Here is an 18,623-nt window from a genome sequence, read left to right as displayed (position 1 = left end):
TAGCTGTATTGTTGTAGTCTGTCGGGTAATGGAAACACAATATGGACTCGTTATTTGTTGGGTAATACAAATTTTCTACTTTTCCCCTTATTTTTTCTTTTTCTTGTTTTGAGTTGGATTTTTTGCTTTGTTGTTTTTCCTATATTGAGATATAGTAACATTATTGTGCAAAAAAACTAATAAACAAAGTCTTAAATAAAATAAAAACATATCGTCAGTGTCCGGCCGGGACCAGCTAACTCCATTTTCAGTTTTTTTTATTTTTTTTCATAACTCAACGCTATTGAACCCCCTCTACATCTGTGTAATTTTTTTTTTAATAATAACATATGAAAAGTATTAAAAAGCGCATCTGACGAAAACTCCTAACTCCATTGGACCCTCAAACTGTCCGTCAAAAACAAACAACTCCCCCCTCCTCTCAGGCTCTCGAGAAGCTCTGCTCTGTATGAGGCAGACAGGGAGAAGATTTTTCAATGCTTTTGGGAGAACATAAACTGGGAAGAGAAGAGAATGTATGTGCAAGGTTTGATAGATGTCACCCCAGTAAAGAGGAGAAGGGTGTCTTCACAAAGGTCATCTGCTCGTGTTTTCTTTTTAAATGTTAATGGACAGAGAATGAGTGTGTGCAGGAGTTTGTTTCAAACATCTCCAAGAGCTCAAGGAGATCATGCCAAAAGACTTTCACAGCTTTTATGACAATCTAAAGCACTAATAAACACCCACCACACACACGCAACACACAACACACAACAGTGTGATAATAAAATGTTGATAGGTATATGATAGGTAAATTCAACTGTGGTTGTTATTGTTAGTGCAGTAGGCTACAGATTTGACAGATTCTATTTTTCATGAATGTATTTTGTATTTATATGCCATTTATTTATTGTTGGTGTGCCATGATCGCTTTTGTTAAATACATGATTGAGTATTGAGGCAGAATTGTTTGTTGCACTCAACTGTAGAAGAACAACAGTGGTAACAGTTAGATCCATGGTTGTTTACAATGCATGTTAAAATAAAAGTTGTTTAAGTACAGAATTCAGCTTGATCTATAGTATATGAGGATGGCGCTCACCATAAATAGCTGATCTCCAAGCTCACAATGCATTGTGATGTGTTGTGAGCTTTGAGATCCATTGCCAGCTGTTCTTATCAATGATGGACAAAACCTCCTAACTCCACTTGCACTGGATTTGGGTAAAGTGGTGATAATATAATGACACATGCAAGTATCTGATAATATATAAAGTCACAATACCAAGTTTGATGAGGCAGTATTGCTTTGTTTTAAAAATATAAGGTTTTCTTCATTTTCTGAAAAATTGATATTTTGTTTTTCATTTCCTGAACAATCACCATTTTGGATTTAGCTGGTTCCGGCCGAACAGCAGAGATATCATAGCTAGATAGATAGCAGTGGGTAAAGTAGTATTTCCAATTTTCAGTACTTTTACTTCTACTCCAATACATCTCAGAGTCAAATATTGTACTTTCACTCCACTACAATAATATGAAAAGTTTAGTTACTAGTTACTTTGTAGATTTTGATTATTATTACAAAACATATACATTAACCACTTCAGCCCTATATACAATTTCGGCCATTTGAAAACAGCCTATCTACAAGCTTATAGATCTGCTTGTAGATCTGCTATTTTCAACAGATTTTTGGACATTTTAAAACGTGTGAAGTGGGACATACTGCATAAATGTGGTACTTCAAGTACATTTTGATACCAATACTTTTGCACTTTTACTCAAGTCAATTTTAAATTCCTGACTTGAACCTGTAACAGAGTATTTCTACATTGCACGATTGCAGCATTGATACTTTTACTTAAAGTAATACTAGGTAACGTTTTCAACAAAACTAAAGTTAAATTGTATATCTTTTGTGAGTGGCAAAAGTTTCACAACACCCACTCCATGAATTTCACCCCCGGAAGCCTTTTATTTATATGTTTTGTATTGAACGCTGTCGGGGGGGACTTTCCCGGGAAAATGACGTCATCTGGCCAGAAAACGGAACTACCGCAACGGTTTCCTGTTTGGCCAGGAACTACCGCGCTAATAACAAAAAGGAACCTCACGCTGATTTTAAGAGAATGTAGGATTGGAAGATCGAAAAAGAACAGAAAAAGAAAGCACAGCTCATGGTAACTAATGCTCCACTGGCTAAGAGAAACGATCCGCAGATAGTATAAAACAATTAAAAGATCGCTTTTTGAAACGCTTCCGGCTTCCGGTGAAAACAAATGGAATTCTGGGTAATCGAGGACTACGGAAATTGTATGCAGTGACGGTAGTGACCAGCAGAGGTTGCTAAAAATAGTTATTTGTGAATCTGCATTGTACAACTTTAAGTAAGAAATGCGAGTATTTTTTCCATCACTGATAGATGGTCATCCATCCTCTTTCGTCCAATCACACAACGCTCGGCGCACAGCACTCACCCGAACCCCTCCAGCGAGGTGTCAAACTCCACGAAGGCGGGCGTGACGGCGGAGCCGTGCAGGCGGATGTCGTGCGGCGTGGTCATGGACACCAGGCACTTGACCCGGGTGAGGGGCACCGTGCTGCCCTCGGCCGAGCGCACCAGGCTCCGGCTGATGCGGTACTGGCCGTTGTCCTCGCCGGCCGCCGTGAACACGCTGTCCGGCCCGAAGCCCTCCATGCTCAGCGTCATACTGTCTGTGGAGCACACAGCCGTAACAGGTACAGTATTACAGTGCTGTCTGTGGAGCACACAGCCGTAACAGGTACAGTGTTACAGTGCTGTCTGTGGAGCACACAGCCGTAACGGGTACAGTGTTACAGTGCTGTCTGTGGAGCACACAGCCGTAACGGGTACAGTGTTACAGTGCTGTCTGTGGAGCACACAGCCGTAACAGGTACAGTGTTACAGTGCTGAAGTATCATACGGTAGAAAAGAATAGGACACAAAAGACCACAAAAAGGCAGCTTAGGAGTTTTATTTAACCCTTTAACCCATTTAGATCTGAGGCCGATTCTAAAAAATCCTTCTAAATCCTGACCTAAGTTTTCTGAAAAACGTCAAATATGTATTCAAACATTTACCAAATGTATGTTGCTATACACTGTACATAGCAACAGGAACCACAAAAGTTCCCGTCTTGAAAGGTATAGTTACCAATAGGGGTTCCCGCCCAAAATGTGTCATTTTAAGATTTCTTTGGCGATTAAAAAATAGCAGATATGCAAGCTCATAGCTCTACAAGTTCATAGCATTTGTGCAAATCTTTGAATATATATATATTTTTTTTAAGCGAACATTTTTAAGTCTGTTATAACTTCTGGGGGGGTCCCTGGAACAATTTTTTTTGGGATGGGGGTCCACGGCCAAATACATGTCATTTTGGGTGGCCCTTGACATGAAAGTTTGAGAACCACTGATATGTAGTAACTAATCAGGTTTTTTTGTTTTTTTGTTTTTTTTACCCAGAAGCAAGGATTTGAGTTACAAATGTTCGCTTTAAAAATATGTATATTCAACGGATTTGCACAAAGATCTTTTTGGAAAAATCACGGGAACTTTGTGCAAATTGTACATTGCCGAAATAGCAAATCTACAAGCTCAGTGCCGCGCTATGAGCTTGTATATCTGCTATTTTTGAATAGCCAAAGAAATCTAAAATGACACAGATTGAATGGGTTAAACCAGAAGTATTATTTAAGCCAGTCAGAACAATTACCATCTCTCTCTCTCTCTCTGTCTCCAGGAGAAACTCCTTATTCAGTACTGCTTTGGGAAAGGTCAAATTGCTCTTATTAATAATGATATTGTCTCTGTCAGGTGGAAACCTCATAAGTCCAAAACGGTTACTTTTCAGGTAGCAAGTAGCAGATCTACAAGCTCAAAACGAGTCACTTCGCGCCGTGTTTCGAGCTTGCAGATCTGCTACGTTTGATACTTGTGTGCTAAGTACTAAGTGGGGCATTCATTCAAATATGGATAGGAGGTTTCTGCCCGACAGCAACACTATACTGTGTGATATATTGGTTACCAGTTAGTTACAGTAGGTTGCATGTTTGGGGGGAAAGACTTACAGTACAAGTGCATATAACACTTGATGAATGGCCCAAACCTAATCAGTTAAACGCCAAGCACAGGTTATTGCAATATAATTGGCTCAATGGGAACGTACTTTACTCCAGTTGAATATTTACATATTTTAACTAAACAATTTACCCAGATACTTCACTTAACGTCGTCTCAAAATTAACGAGTTCTGGGGGAGAAGTTCACGAGATGACTGAGGAGGTTTTATTTTTAAAAACATCCCCTTGGCTCAAAGCTCAAACTTGTCCTGAGTGCTTGTCCTGTACATTTTACCCAGCCAAAAGTCTACAGTACACGGTCCAGAGAGGATTAATAGATCTACAAATGCTTGCTGAGATCCAGCAGCCTTGTTAAATCATAGCAGATTGGGTTATATAAAGCCAGGAGGCTGATGTTTACTATTCAAACTGCTACTTGTAAATATCGCTAATTAGCGGGTAGCTAATTTCCACTATCAGCTGGGTAAGTAATTAAGTAAAGAGTCTTGGGGCCCTCCCCCTGCATTACGACCATTAACAGCTGTAGTGTTAACAACGTTAGTCGACCATTATCATTAGTCCCGCCGCGTTTGTCATTCTTCGTTTGAACAAGGAATTCAAATAAAGAAGGCTGTGTCTTTTTGCTTTCCAGTCAATTTACTAAACTTTAACACAACAGGTGAATGGTCACATTTCTTTGACGGCAGTAAGGAAGAACAGCACGCAAACAAAAAAAGATAACGTTTTACATAATAGAATCCTCAGCGTTCATTTAACTCAAAGCTAACCAAATGGACCCTTACAAGTCTTTAACTTCGAGTGTGTACAAATGGAACCAAATGGACCCTTACAGGTCTAACTCTGAGTGTGTACAAATGGAACCAAATGGACCCTTACAGGTCTAACTCTGAGTGTGTACAAATGGAACCAAATGGACCCTTACAGGTCTGTAACTCTGAGTGTGTACAAATGGAACCAAATGGACCCTTACAGGTCTAGCGATCTGGCAATGAAAACTAAAAACACACAAACGCGGTCTCTATCAGATATTGTTTTCTCCATACGCATGCATATGCAAACACAGTATGCATTTTACTGATCTCCTTCAATACAAACAACCACTATGACACTAGTCTCACTAAACCGCTCGAACCCTCCTGAAATATAAGTATGAAGTAACGAGGGTCTCACTGTCTGTACCGTTTGACGACGGTCGTTTGAACTATGCTGGAATAGGCTATAAATAGAAAATAACGAGGGTGTCACTAAACTGTACGGTGAACAATCCTCATCAAATATAAATACTGCATGAAGTAACGAGGCTCTCACTATACTGTGAATAATCCTCAAAGCTACTGTGTTGTCCGTCTACACGCTTCATAACACTTCTGACCATCAAAATACATGCATTTAACCCATTAAGAACGGGAACGCATCCATATTTTATACTTTGGGCTATTCAAAAATATCAGATATACAAGCTCATAGCGCAGCACAGAGTGCCGCGCTATGAGCTTGTAGATCTGATATTTTTTGAATATATGTTTTTTTTAAAGCGAACATTTGTAACTCAAATCTTTGCCTCTGGGGGGTCCCTGGAACAACATATTTTGAGATGGGGGTCCGTGGCCAAATACATATATTTGTGGGGGTCCTTGACATGAAAAGGTTTGAGAACCACTGATATAGAAACATAAGTTTTTTTCAAAAAACTGCAGGATTTAGTAGACAATTTTGTAAAATCCCCAGAAGCAAAGATTTGAGTTACAAATGCTTGCTTTAAAAAAATATATAATTTTCAAAGATTTGCACACACTTTTATGATTTAAGAAAAATAGCAGATCTACAAGCGTGTGTGCTTGTATATCTGCTATTTTTGAATAGCCAAAGAAATCAGCAGCGTGCATATCTGGACCAGTGGCGGTGAGGGTGGGGTGTAACTCTGAGAGTGTGCAAAATGAAAGCGAATGGCCCCCTACGGTGCCATTTGCACACTCTCAAGAGTTAAAATGAGTGTGAGGATTTCATTAGTGGATGCTGCTGATCGGTGTTCCCACCACCGCAGCTGAGGCAATTAGTCAGAGGCAATGTAAGGTAACATGGTGCCTGGCGTCTAGCAGGGCTATAGGCAGGCCCATTCATCTGAACCTCCCCTGCCAAGAGACACACACACACACACACACCAATAGTCATTTCCCACAGCAAATTAACCCATTAAGACCTGAGGCGATTCTACATGTCTCCTAAATCTCAACAGTTTTCTGAAAAACGTATGTTTCTATATCAGTGGTGCTCAATCTTTTTCATGTCAAGGACCCCCAAAATTAATGTATTTGGCCGCGGACCCCCACCGCGGACCCCCATCAAAATATCTTGTTCCAGGGACCCCCCAGAAGCAAAGATTTGAGTTATAAATGTTTTCACGATTTTTCAAAAATAGCAGATCTACAAGCTCATAGCACCGTGCCGCGCTATGAGCTTGTAGATCTGCTATTTTTGAATAGCCCAAAGTGTAAAATAATGCTTTTTAGCTCAAATCAAAAAATGACACAGTTCCAGGTCTTAATGGGTTAAAGTAAAGAGGTGCGTGTGTTTGTGTGTTTGTGTTTGTGTGTGCGCGTGTGCGTGCCTTCTGAGTACATTCAACCCTGCATGCACTAAGAGTCATGTCAGACAGTTTAACTACCAGAGCACCATAGGGTTTTCGATGTGTGTTTGCTTTATGAACCAGCTTCTATAGCTCCCATGGTGTGAAACGGTTTCACTGCTGCTTGAACAACAAGAAGAAGTTCTTGTTGCTCAAGGCACCTTTTAGGCCATATTCTGGGCATTGTGCAGTCACTGTGTGACAAACAATGTCCGACCTGCTCTTCGCCGTCGTTCTCTGTCCAACTGCATGTCTACACTAGAACCAACAGTTTCCTTGTGACCGACCGAGAAGAAGATTAAGGGCCAAGCACGGCCCCCTGTAGGGACCCCGGTCCCACATGGGACAACGAGAGGGGTAATGGGGGTAACAGAATGACTTACTTCTCATCTCAGCGTCGTAGCTGAGGGAGCTGGGTTTGTGGACACGGTACTGTTTGAGCAGCTTCTTGTCCCAGGCGCCGCAATTCAAAGGATTCCCCAGACGCACAAACTCCCTGTAGACACGGAACAAGACAAACATGTCTATTGGGCAACAGCAAAAAAAAGACCACTTTCAACATTTTAAAAGAAAACTTGAACGAAAGTTTGCATGCATCGCAAGGATCACATCACGACGTGTTGTAAGCATGTAGATCCACTGTTTTTGATTAGCCCAAGTATAAAATAGGGCTTAAGAGGTTATTATGTAATAATAGCTAAAGTAATTGATTAAGTAATAATACATCCAGTATGATCTTGTGTATATTGTGTTGTTGTCTTGTGGAACATGCCACAGCAACGTTTCACTGCTTGTACCTGAATGAGTGAGAGACAAATAAAACCAACTTGATTCTTGATCTAGAGTACATTGACAACATTATTATCTTCAATAATCTTTTACACGTTACCATGCGGAATAAAACAACTTTTCCACAGCACAATTTCACAACCATTAACCCATTAAGACCTGGAACGCATTTGATTTGAGCTAAAAAAGCATTATTTTACACTTTGGCTATTCAAAAATAGCAGATCTACAAGCTCATAGCGCGGCACCGAGTGCCGCGCTACGAGCTTGTAGATCTGCTATTTTTGAAAAATCGTGAAAATGTGTGCAAATCTTTTAATACATATTGTTTTAAAGCAAACATTTTTAACTCAAATCTAGCTTCTGGGGGTCCCTGGAACAAAATATTTTGTGATGGGGGTCGGCGGCCAAATACACTTTGGGGGTCCTTGAGATGAAAAAGTTTGAGCACCACTGATATAGAAACATACGTTTTTTCAGAAAACTGTTGGCATTTAGAAGACATTTGTAGAATCTGCTTCAGGTCTTAATGGTTTAATATGAACAGCATATCTTCGATAATCTTTTACACGTCAGCTGGCGGAATAAAACAACTTTTCCACAGCACAAACCGTATTCTTTTGTCCGTTTCACAACCATTAATAGTGCTTATGTGACCTGAATGCGGTCGTTGGCACTACGGTCATTTGTACTAGTTTAGTGCGACTCAGACTTCCGTTTTGGAGTCAGGAGTGTCACAACGACAAATAAGAGACATTAGACTTTGGTGGCGTATAGCTGGTGACTGACAAGACGCAGAGCAGAGACACACACAAAGCAAGGGCAAGAAAAAGTGCAAGGAGAAAGAGGAGAAAGACTGACAGAGGAGGAGAGAAAGCTGAAGAAAGACCAAAAGATTGACAGCTGGAGATATGTGGGGCCGTTCAGGCCTCCTAAACCTCTATTTACCTCTGGGAAAGCTAGGAGGAACCATTTACATATGAAAGGCACAGATCACATGTGAGTCAAATGACTTAACTATCCCCCTCCTCAAATCCTCAGTCTCTGCAAAAACTCCCGTTTCGCTCGGCTAGTCAAGCGATGAATGAGAATCACTACGTTTCCCCGAGAGGCCCTCACTTCTCCTTCCCCAAGCTAGCTCTAATGAAACACCTTTAACTAATGAAACCTGTCACATGATTTTTTACTGCAGTCCTATTCCACATCTCAGGCTGGTGGTGATGTCATTTATTTCAGCTTTTGAGGAGACACCTCAAAGACACTCACAAAGCACGGTCGATGCATTTTATCGAGGAAACTTTCATACAATGTTGAGACCGCCCTTTAGATCGGCTACAGCGCTCACTTCTTTCCATGCTGCGAGATTGTACATCTGCTATTTTTGAACATTTTTTCCCTGGAACAAAACATTTTCAGGTGAGGGGGCAGCCAAATATATATCAATTTGGGGTTCCTTAGCACGAAAATGTTTGAGAACTACTGATTCAGAAGGCATTTTGTAGAATAGGCCTCAGGTCATAATGGGTTAAATTGTTTTGCCCAAAACACGGACGCCAGGTTTTAAGTGGTTTAGACGTGTGTGACGAGACATAAATTAAAGGCCCTAAATGTAGATGTAAAGTCTCTAATTAAGACATTTTAGGATGTTCTGTAAACAGCCTGCTAAGGTTGTGTTTAACACATTGCGTGCCAATCGCGTAGTTCTACGCGAACCTAAATAATTGCGCAGCGTGCCAGTCGCGTAGTTCTATGCGAAGTGTAGGCCTGACCTCGACTAAGTCGACTGGTTAGTCGCGGGGGGTCCGAGTCGACTGCGTGTCTCTTAGTCGACACTTAATGGCCAAAAATGTTTTAAATTGTTTTTTGGCCAAGTCTACACTTGCAACCACACGTAACTTCCACTTTATTCTTCTTATTCCTCGTCTTTGTATTGGTATTGTTTGTGTTGGAGCGCCTCAGTGCGGCTGCAGAGTTCATGTGCAACCTCTTCCATAGAGAGATAGAGACACTAGAAACTCTGCTGGAGACACAAAACAAACTGTGTAGACTTGGCCCTTTGAAATAAAATGTATTTTGGCCCTTTTTTTTTTTTTTTTTTTTTAATTAGTCGACTGCCAGTCGACTATTGGCAATTAGTCGCCAATTAGATTCGACTAAACAAATCCTTAGTCGGGGACAGGCCTAGCGAAGTGACACATTTCATTGTAGGCCTCCCTCGCAGTGACACATTTCATTGTAGGCCTCCCTCGCAGTGACACATTTCATTGTAGGCCTCCCTCGCAGTGACACATTTCATTGTAGGCCTCCCTCGCAGTGACACATTTCATTGTAGGCCTCCCTCGCAGTGACACATTTCATTGTAGGCCTCCCTCGCAGTGACACATTTCATTGTAGGCCTCCCTCGCAGTGACACATTTCATTGTAGGCCTCCCTCGCAGTGACACATTTCATTGTAGCACACCCATCCGCCTCCGCTCTAAATCTTCCCCTAATCCGCCATTATCTCAGAGTTTTTTTTCTCCTCGCTGAACGCTGTTTAACAGAAACCGCGACTACAGCAAAATGGAATGTCGCCGATTGAAACGGTCTTCTCTGGGCCACTCACACAGCTACCCTGTGTGACTACAAACAGTTTAACGCGCGATCTTAAGGTATTTAGCGAGGTCTGTGGCAACGTGAAAAAAAACAAAAAAACAACAATAAATCGCTAGCACTGGTGAGTACATTATGATATTGAACTCTGGCGTGGAATGTGTTCATTTATACTCGATTACCCTATCGTCCATCACAGCGATGACCTAATCGGTTTTGGATCATCTGTCCTAAATGGACCAACAAATGCGCCGTCCTTATTTTATAAGCGGGGACGCTGTCATTTCCAGGGGAAAAGAGTCAAGGAATTAAGGCAATCACAAACAGCCGAGCATGGAGAGCGCAAGGACATGGGGGGTGAACGGACGCTGATGAGCTGGCCTATAAGGACTGGGTTCAAGTAGCAATCAAAGTCATAAATCACCTAAATGAATCTAACATTGTAGGTCAAAGCAGGTCTGCGCTAGATGTGGCGCGTCAGACATTTCCATTAGCCAAGATCTTGCTAATCATGTGGCCTCTGCACAGTCAGCATTTGGAACATCCTGTGAACATTAGCGTGTGTGTGTGTGTGTGTGTGTGTGTGTGTGTGTGTGTGTGTGTGTGTGTGTGTGTGTGTGTGTGTGTGTGTGTGTGTGTGTGTGTGTGTGTGTGTGTGTGTGTAACAATGTAGCCACATAAGCACCATGTGCTGCAGTCCCTGCAAAGACAACCTCTAGAACAAGGTTTCCCAAACTTTTCAGGCCATGACCCCCCAAAACAAATCATATTTGAGCTCCTTGAGGAGATTCCCAGCTAAATGATTGATATTTAATCTTAAACATTAGCATATGCACCAGTGAATGCAATTATAGAACGTACACGAATGGCTATATTGCTATATATCACTGTTATCTCTATGCCTAAAGTACATAGACAGCAAAGGAATGCTGAATCAAAATGACAAGACCATAAGTCATGTCAAACAATAGCAATGTTCTTTTGGGATTGGGACAGATAAAAAAAAAATAGACCAAATTTGACTGGGAGACAGTCATCTAGCATTTTTTCATTGTAATTTTTTCATGTCATATGAAAGCAGGGAATCATAGCAAAATAATGATATATTGGTTAATAAGATTGAGTGAATAGTTTTGAAACTACATCTTATAGAACTGAAGTCAAGTTAGATTTCTTAAGTAAAGAAAACACCACTTGAATTAGCGGTTGCCAACTCTAACCTTATATCCTAGCTACATGTTTATGCATTTATTTCATATTTACATGTCGATTTAAGCTCTGACATTTATGTCAGACATACTCTAGTATGTGAAGAGTCTAACTGGGCTATTAACTCATTTTTGTTTTTCAGCTTTCCTGAAGAATGGGCACCAGCGAGATGACCGTCTCCCAGACAAAAACAGTCACATATTATCAAATAAATAAAAAAGTTGAGAATCACTGAGAGCATGGATACCCGAAACGGCTCGGTCTCAGTTCTGACAAATATTTATAAATGATGATTGAGTTCAAGTCCGGTTCGTACACTATGCTCTCGGACTACGGGCGGGTTTGGACAGAAAAATGCAGCCTGAGCGGTGCTCTACTCTAGAACCTCCACTGGACAGTGTCAGTATGTGCAATGCTTCTGTATGTGTGCTCTTTTACTGAAATCTTAGCCATTAGTTTTAAGATTAGAATAATAGGCTGACGTTATGAAGGTTAAGTACAATTTCAATTACAATTCAGCAGATCCATCCGTATCCAGAGTGACTTACAGGTGCTTAATCAGAACAAGCAGAGTAATCATGAACTCAAGTCAATAAACAACAAGGTAAATAGAGAGAACAATGATGAGAACAAGGTAGTGCCTGGAGGAAACTTGGGATAGCAGGTAAACAAAGAACCTGAACGCTGTCTAATCAACATGCCGTCTAAATCACAGTCATTAGCAAAGTAATGATTAGGGAGTTGCTTTAGGGATAGAGGATCAACGCAGCAGTGTTCATCCTGACAGCAAATTTGGATTTTGTCAGTCTTTTGAATAGAATTCCATTTAGTTTTTAGTCATATTTTAGTCATTTGAAATGTTTTAGTTTTGGTCTATCATAAGATTTTAGTCAACTAAATCTACTGTTGATTTAGTCGACAAAATTGTATTTTGGCGGGCCGTGATGGCATCTTAATGCCCGATTTATACTTAGCTGCATGGCGAAAATAGCCGCTCTACAAGCTCACAACGTGTCTGACGCGTTGTGAGCTTATAGATCGGCTATTTCCGTAGCGCAACATGCACCTGTGAGCTACTGGATCTCTTCTCCACTAGTCCCTCCCCTAACATTTGTGTCTAGTTTTTCCATTTGCTGACGAAATTGTCACTATATTTAGACATAGTTTTAAGTCATCATAGCTTAGTTTTTATTTAGTTTTTGTTTAGCTTTCATCCGTGAAAAAAAGGTGGTCGACGTAGTTTTAGTCGACGAAATGCACAGCAGCCATATTGGAAGGAAATTGGGCCTCTTCCTTACTTCCTTCACAGGCGTTACCCAATGATACTAATGAAGGCTCTGTTCCATTTCGTGTAGCACAGTGGTTCTCAAACTTTTTAATTTCAAGGACCTCCATAACTCTGAGAGTGTACAAATGGAACCAAATGGACCCGGAAGGGTCCATTTGGTTCCATTTGTACACTCTCAGAGTTACACACCCGTAAGGGGCCATTTGGAACCCCCTCAAGAACCATGAGGGTCCCTGGACCACACTTTGAGACCCACTGGTGTAGCAGAGTGTTTCCAGTGAGCCAACATGCACAATATCAGCACCCTGACTCTGTTTATGACCAGAATGGAACAGAGCCTTCATTAGTATCATTGGTAACACCTGGGGGGGTGCATGGGGTGGGTTTCCAGTATATACCAACCTGAGTGCCATGGGCTGCAGAGCCTGCGAGGCCAGCCTCTCGAACATCCTCTGCAGCGGGGGGTGTAGCGGGTGGTCCTCGTCGCCCAGGGCCTGGCTGCAGCGCTGGAGCAGCCGCTGGTGAAGACCGGCCTCACACAGGATCTGCTGGTTCCTCTCGCTGTGGACCAGCAGCTGCAGGATGTTGGCCACGGCCAGCTGGAGGTCCAGGGCATGCTGCAGGGAGAGAGAGAGAGAGAGAGAGACGTACAGAGATGGAGATACTATAGTATAGGCCAGTGGTTTCCAAACGTTTTAGCTTCTGAATGTCCTACTTAAAAATGGTGAAAATAGCCGATCTACAAGCTCACAATGCGTCACGATGCAAGTACATACTCGTTGTGTGTACAGCAGTGGTTCTCGAACTTTTCAGAACGCGACCCCCCAAAATAATATTTGAACTACAAGTGAGCTTGTAGATTGGCTATTTTCACAATTTGGCCAACTTTTGATTTTTTTTTACAGTATAGTTTTTTAATTACTTTTGATGCAGTAATGGTCTTATTATTTAATTTTAGAGGTATGAAAAGGGTCTTAAAAGTCCTTAAAGGAGAGATCCGCCCATTTTAAGTGTTATCTTTGATGTGTCGCTAATCACTCATTGAAATGGACGTTGAGTTATTCCAGAGAGTCCCCTGTCCTGCAGTCTGTCGACCCCCTCCGTGGCATAATGGGAGCCTGTGTAAGAGTGAAAATCGTCTATTATAACCGATGCAAAGCTAGTTTTTTCTCTACTACTGCTCATCGTGGAGTCTCATGATACTCAAACATGCACTGAAAGTCGCGCACAAGCTATCGTTCGTGCAGAACGAGATGACACAGGTTGCTTATTTCTTCCACAGACGCCGGGTTCTGTGAGAGAAACAAGCAACCAGCGTCATCTCGTTCTGCACGAACGATAGCGACACATCAAAGATAACACTTAAAATGGGCGGATCTCTCCTTTAAATGGACACTTTAAAAATGTGCAGATACCCTGTATAAACTTATACTGCGTGTTGGTTTGTTTACTGTTAGGTGAGGAAACAATGTTGCACATGAAGCAAATCATCTGGGGACCCCCTCAAAATCATTTGGGGACCCCACTGGAGTACCGACCACTAGTTTGAGAACCACTGGTATACAGTATATCGTCTCTGCCGGGTGGAAAACTGTTACTTTTCAGGATTCCCAAAAAATCCAAACTACTATAATTGAAATGACCTCCAAAAGTACGTCCGGGGTTGCTCAGCACACGATCACTCCACTTGCCCCAAAACTTGCCACAGACTGTTGATCAGTGCTCTGGCTAATACTTAAGCAATATTACACGAGAGGGTGTGCTTTACCGTCATTATTAGCACGCCTGTGATGCGGTCAGGAACGAGGCGCAGCCGAGTTCCGCCGCGATCACAGAAGTGGCCAAAATAACTGATCTACAAGCTCACAACGCGTCAAGATGGCATGCGTTGTGAACTTGTAGATCGGCTATTTTTGCCGTGCGATACCTTCGTACGATAAAGTATAACATACACTGGACTGTTAACGAAATGGGAGTAATTTTACTTTAACACAGGAGGATATTTATACAGTATGGATGTTACCATTGAAATAAAGCACACTTTTTTCCAGTTATTCCTTTTATTATAGGATTTTAGGCGATTTAGTGTGCTCTCTTCTAACCATTGATCAACCGTAAGTCCACCAAATAAGTCAAAATTAACAACATAGTCCATTTTGCGTAGCTGTTTGTTCTCCGGTGGCGGCGGTGGGTACTGTCTGTTTGTTTTCCTACCGTGGGACAGCGTGACTTCACAGCACAGCTGTACCATATATGGTCTAATCAGGTGCGGAGTGCGGACTGCAGTGCGGAGTGATTTATTAATGTGATTAGGCCCGTGCTATGATGCTGGTTTGAAGCACAGCTAGAAAGCTATTTCAACCAATCAGATTGCTTGGTCGGAACTACCTGTTGTATAATTAGGCTTCTTTCCCCGCCTTCATTACATATTGTACAGTTAATATAAAACTACATTTTAAACATTTTAGCCACAGCAGCTTTCCTTCTTTTCGGCCGCAGCAACTTTATCTTTGGCCGCTAAGACCCCACCCTACTGCGCATCTCCATATATGGCCATATCAGTTGGATCACCTGTGCAACGTAGCTGTGATGTAGCTGATCGGGCCTAGATGTGAGGGCCGCGAAGCGGCCCGAACCTCTAGTATAGTGGTTCTCAAACTTTTTCATGCCAAGGACCCCCAAAATTATATATATTTGGCCGCGGACCCCCATCTAAAAATATCTCGTTCCAGGGACCCCCCAGAAGCAAAGATTTGAGTTACAAATGTTCGCTTTAAAAAATACATATTCAAAGATTTGCACACATTTTCAAGATTTTTCAAAAATAGCAGATCTACAAGCTCATAGCGCGGCACTCGGTGCCGCGCTATGAGCTTGTAGATCTGCTATTTTTGAATAGCCAAAGTATAAAAGGTCATAATTATTCTGATGCTATATCTACACATTTTTCTGGGTACCCCCTGGAACACCCTCAAGTACCCCTGGGGGTCCCCGGACCCCACTTTGAGAACCAAACCTCTAGTATATATAACAAGAGTTGCAGATCTGCAAACTGGAGTGTGACGCTGTATAAAGTAGGGCGTTCATTTACGAAAAAAACACAACAAGTTAGAATATGGAGAAAAGAGGTTTCTGCCCGACGACTGCGGCGATATGTGCTGTATGTGTCGTTTTGCTCACCTCTGGTTGGCTGTCGGAGCAGACGGAGGGCAGCAGGTCCAGCATGGCCAGGCCGGCGCCCGGGTGGATGACCACCATGTCGGACAGGGAGGAGGAGGGGGGCGGGAGGTGCGAGGGGTTGGCCAGGTGGAGCTTGAGGTCCGACAGGGCTTTGACCGGGGCGGAGGGACCCGACGTACCGTAGTAGCCATGCCTGGAGGAGGAGGTATACAGGGGGAGGCACGGGAAAGATCACCCCGTTGTTTATCCATTCATAATGCACTGACAGTTCATACAAATAAAATAAATGAACCCATTCATCAGTGGTGGAAAAAGTACTCAAATTCTTTACTTAAAGTTGTACAATGCAAAATCACAAATAACGATTTTTAGCAACCTCTGCTGGTCACTACCGTCACTGCATACAATTTCCCTAGTCCTCGATTACCCAGAATTCCATTCGTTTTCACCGGAAGCCGGAAGCGTTTCAAAAAGCGATCTTTTAATTGTTTTATACTATCTACGGATCGTTTCTCTTAGCCAGTGGAGCATTAGTTACCATGAGCTGTGCTTTCTTTTTCTGTTCTTTTTCGATCTCCCAATCCTACATTATCTTAAAATCAGCGTGAGGTTCCTTTTTGTTAATAGCGCGGTAGTTCCTGGCCAAACAGGAAACCGTTGCGGTAGTTCCTGAGGACGTCGGCCACGACGTCATGACGTTGGCCAGGAACGTCATTTTCCCGGGAAAGTCCCCCCGTACACGTTCAATAGAAAATATATAAATAAAAGGCTTCCGGGGGTGAAATTCACGGAGTGGGTGTTGTGAAACTTTTGCCACTCGCAAAAGATATACAATTTAACTTTAGTTTTGTTGAAAACGTTACCTAGTATTACCAGTAGTATTACCAGTAGTACCAATACTGCAATATAAAAATACTCTGTTACAAGTAAAAGTCCAGAATTAAAAATGTACTAAAAGTACTAAAAGTACAAAAGTATTGGCATCAAAATGTACTTAAAGTACCAAAAGTAAAAGTACTAAATATTTGAAAATAGCAGATCTACAAGCTCACAACGCGTCGCAGCAGCGCGACGCGTTGTGAGTAGATCTGCTGTAGATCTGCTATTTTCAAATAGCCTTTGTATAAAATAGGGCTAAAGTGGTTAATGTATGTTTCATTATATCATAGTTTATATCTGAAAAGTAACTAGTAACTAAAGTTTTCAAGTAAATGTAGTGGAGTAAAAGTACAATATTTGCCTCTGAGATGTAGTGGAGTAGAAGTAAAAGTATTGGAAATTGGAAATACTCAAAATTGTACTTAAGTACAGTACTTAAGTAAATGTACTTAGTTACTTTCCACCACTGCATTCAATCCAGGAACACATCTATAAATGTCTTCTAATTCCTAACAGTATTCTGATAAACGTATGTTTCTATATCAGTGGTTCTCAAACTTTTTCATGTCAAGGACCCCCAAAATTATATGTATTTGGCCGGTAAATGTAGTAAAATGGGAGACGGAATGGGGGCCCAGGTCTTTATTGTGGCACCAGTTTATCCACGTAAAGCCCTATATTCTTTGTATACAGGGCTTTGTATACTTGGACAATAGGACAAATAGCCCAATTACAAACTTTTTTTGCACATTTTTCATAATTTCAACCTATAATGACACCAGATTGAAACTTATAGTAGTTAATCGTCACCCGCTGGTGAAAGAAAGAAAGAAAGAAAGAAAGAAAGAAAGAAAGAAAGAATGAAAAAAGAAAGAAAAAAGAAAAGAAAGAAAGAAAGAAAGAAAGAAAGAAAGAAAGAAAGAAAAGTATCCAAAAGGTGAAATAATCCTCAAATCCAACAGATGTCATAAAGAAGTTCAGGATCGGGGGGGGGGGGGGGGCACTCTTCATGAAGGACCATGTTTTCATGTTTTATTTATTTATACATTTTTTCTTCAAACATTTACCCCTTTTTCTCCCCAATTTAGTCATTATGGCAATTAATTCTCCCCAGACAAATGTCTGTGTGTTGTCACTGCTATTGTACCCTTACTGGCTCAGCTGCCAGCGAGGGGCCCCCACCGGGAGGATGCAGCACCTCTGTCCTACTCCAAACACTTAAAAAATAAAGAAATTGTTCGAACTCCCATGGTGTTATATATATATATATATATATATATATATACCATACCTGCTACTTTGATAAATGCTGCAAACGAAATGTCAATTGATATGAATAAAGAGAACCAATTGCAGCGTGAGCACCAGGGGCCAGTTGCACCACCTCACACTAAGTTCAAACTTAGCCTAGTTATAGCTTAAATGGCTTTTAAAAAGCCATTTAACACATTTAGCTGGGAAAGTATCGGTGTCATTTTTAGAGTTCTTTGGCTATTCAAAAATAGCAGATCTACAAGCTCATAGCGCGGCTATGAGCTTGTAGATCTACTATTTTTAGTTTTTTATGTGAAAATGGGTGCAAATCTTTAAATATATATATATATATATATATATATATATATATATATATATATATATATATATATATATATATATATATATATATTTAAAATATATATTAAAAGATCTGCACAAATTTTCACGATTTTTCAAAAAATAGCAGATCTACAAGCTCGGTGCTGCGCTATGAGCTTGTATATCTGCTATTTTTGAATAGCCAAAGAAATCTAAAATGACACAGATACTTTCCCGGATTGAATGTTTTTAAGCTATAACTAGGCTAAGTTTGAACTTAGTGTGAGGTGGTGCAACTGGCCCCTGATTTCCAGTCTGCCATTTTCTGTGGAAGCCATTGGTTTTCTTCATTTCAGTAAAGTAAGCCGCATTAGCAACCAACGGTCCAAGCCATGTGGT

At 41.2% G+C, this 18,623-nt stretch overlaps 1 protein-coding gene across 6 annotated transcripts in view; it reads right to left on the bottom strand.

Annotated features, from left to right (window-relative positions):
• wdfy3 (WD repeat and FYVE domain containing 3) overlaps positions 1-18,623 on the bottom strand; it is a 195,431-nt gene that overhangs the window by 103,234 nt on the left and 73,574 nt on the right. For all 6 annotated transcript variants that reach the window (XM_080434107.1, XM_080434102.1, XM_080434104.1 and 3 more), the window contains 4 exons: positions 15,771-15,963; positions 12,993-13,207; positions 7,096-7,208; positions 2,460-2,697 (listed from right to left, as the gene is read on the bottom strand). In XM_080434107.1, coding sequence (XP_080290233.1) covers positions 2,460-2,697; positions 7,096-7,208; positions 12,993-13,207; positions 15,771-15,963 — 759 coding nt within the window. The remainder of the gene's footprint in view (positions 1-2,459; positions 2,698-7,095; positions 7,209-12,992; positions 13,208-15,770; positions 15,964-18,623) is intronic.

The sequence above is a fragment of the Gymnoscopelus braueri genome, assembly GCF_963280865.1.
Source record: "Gymnoscopelus braueri genome assembly, chromosome: 7".
Lineage (NCBI taxonomy): Eukaryota > Metazoa > Chordata > Actinopteri > Myctophiformes > Myctophidae > Gymnoscopelus > Gymnoscopelus braueri.
The sequence above is the reverse complement of the archived record's forward strand: the minus strand, read 5'-3'. Positions and strand labels throughout refer to the sequence as shown.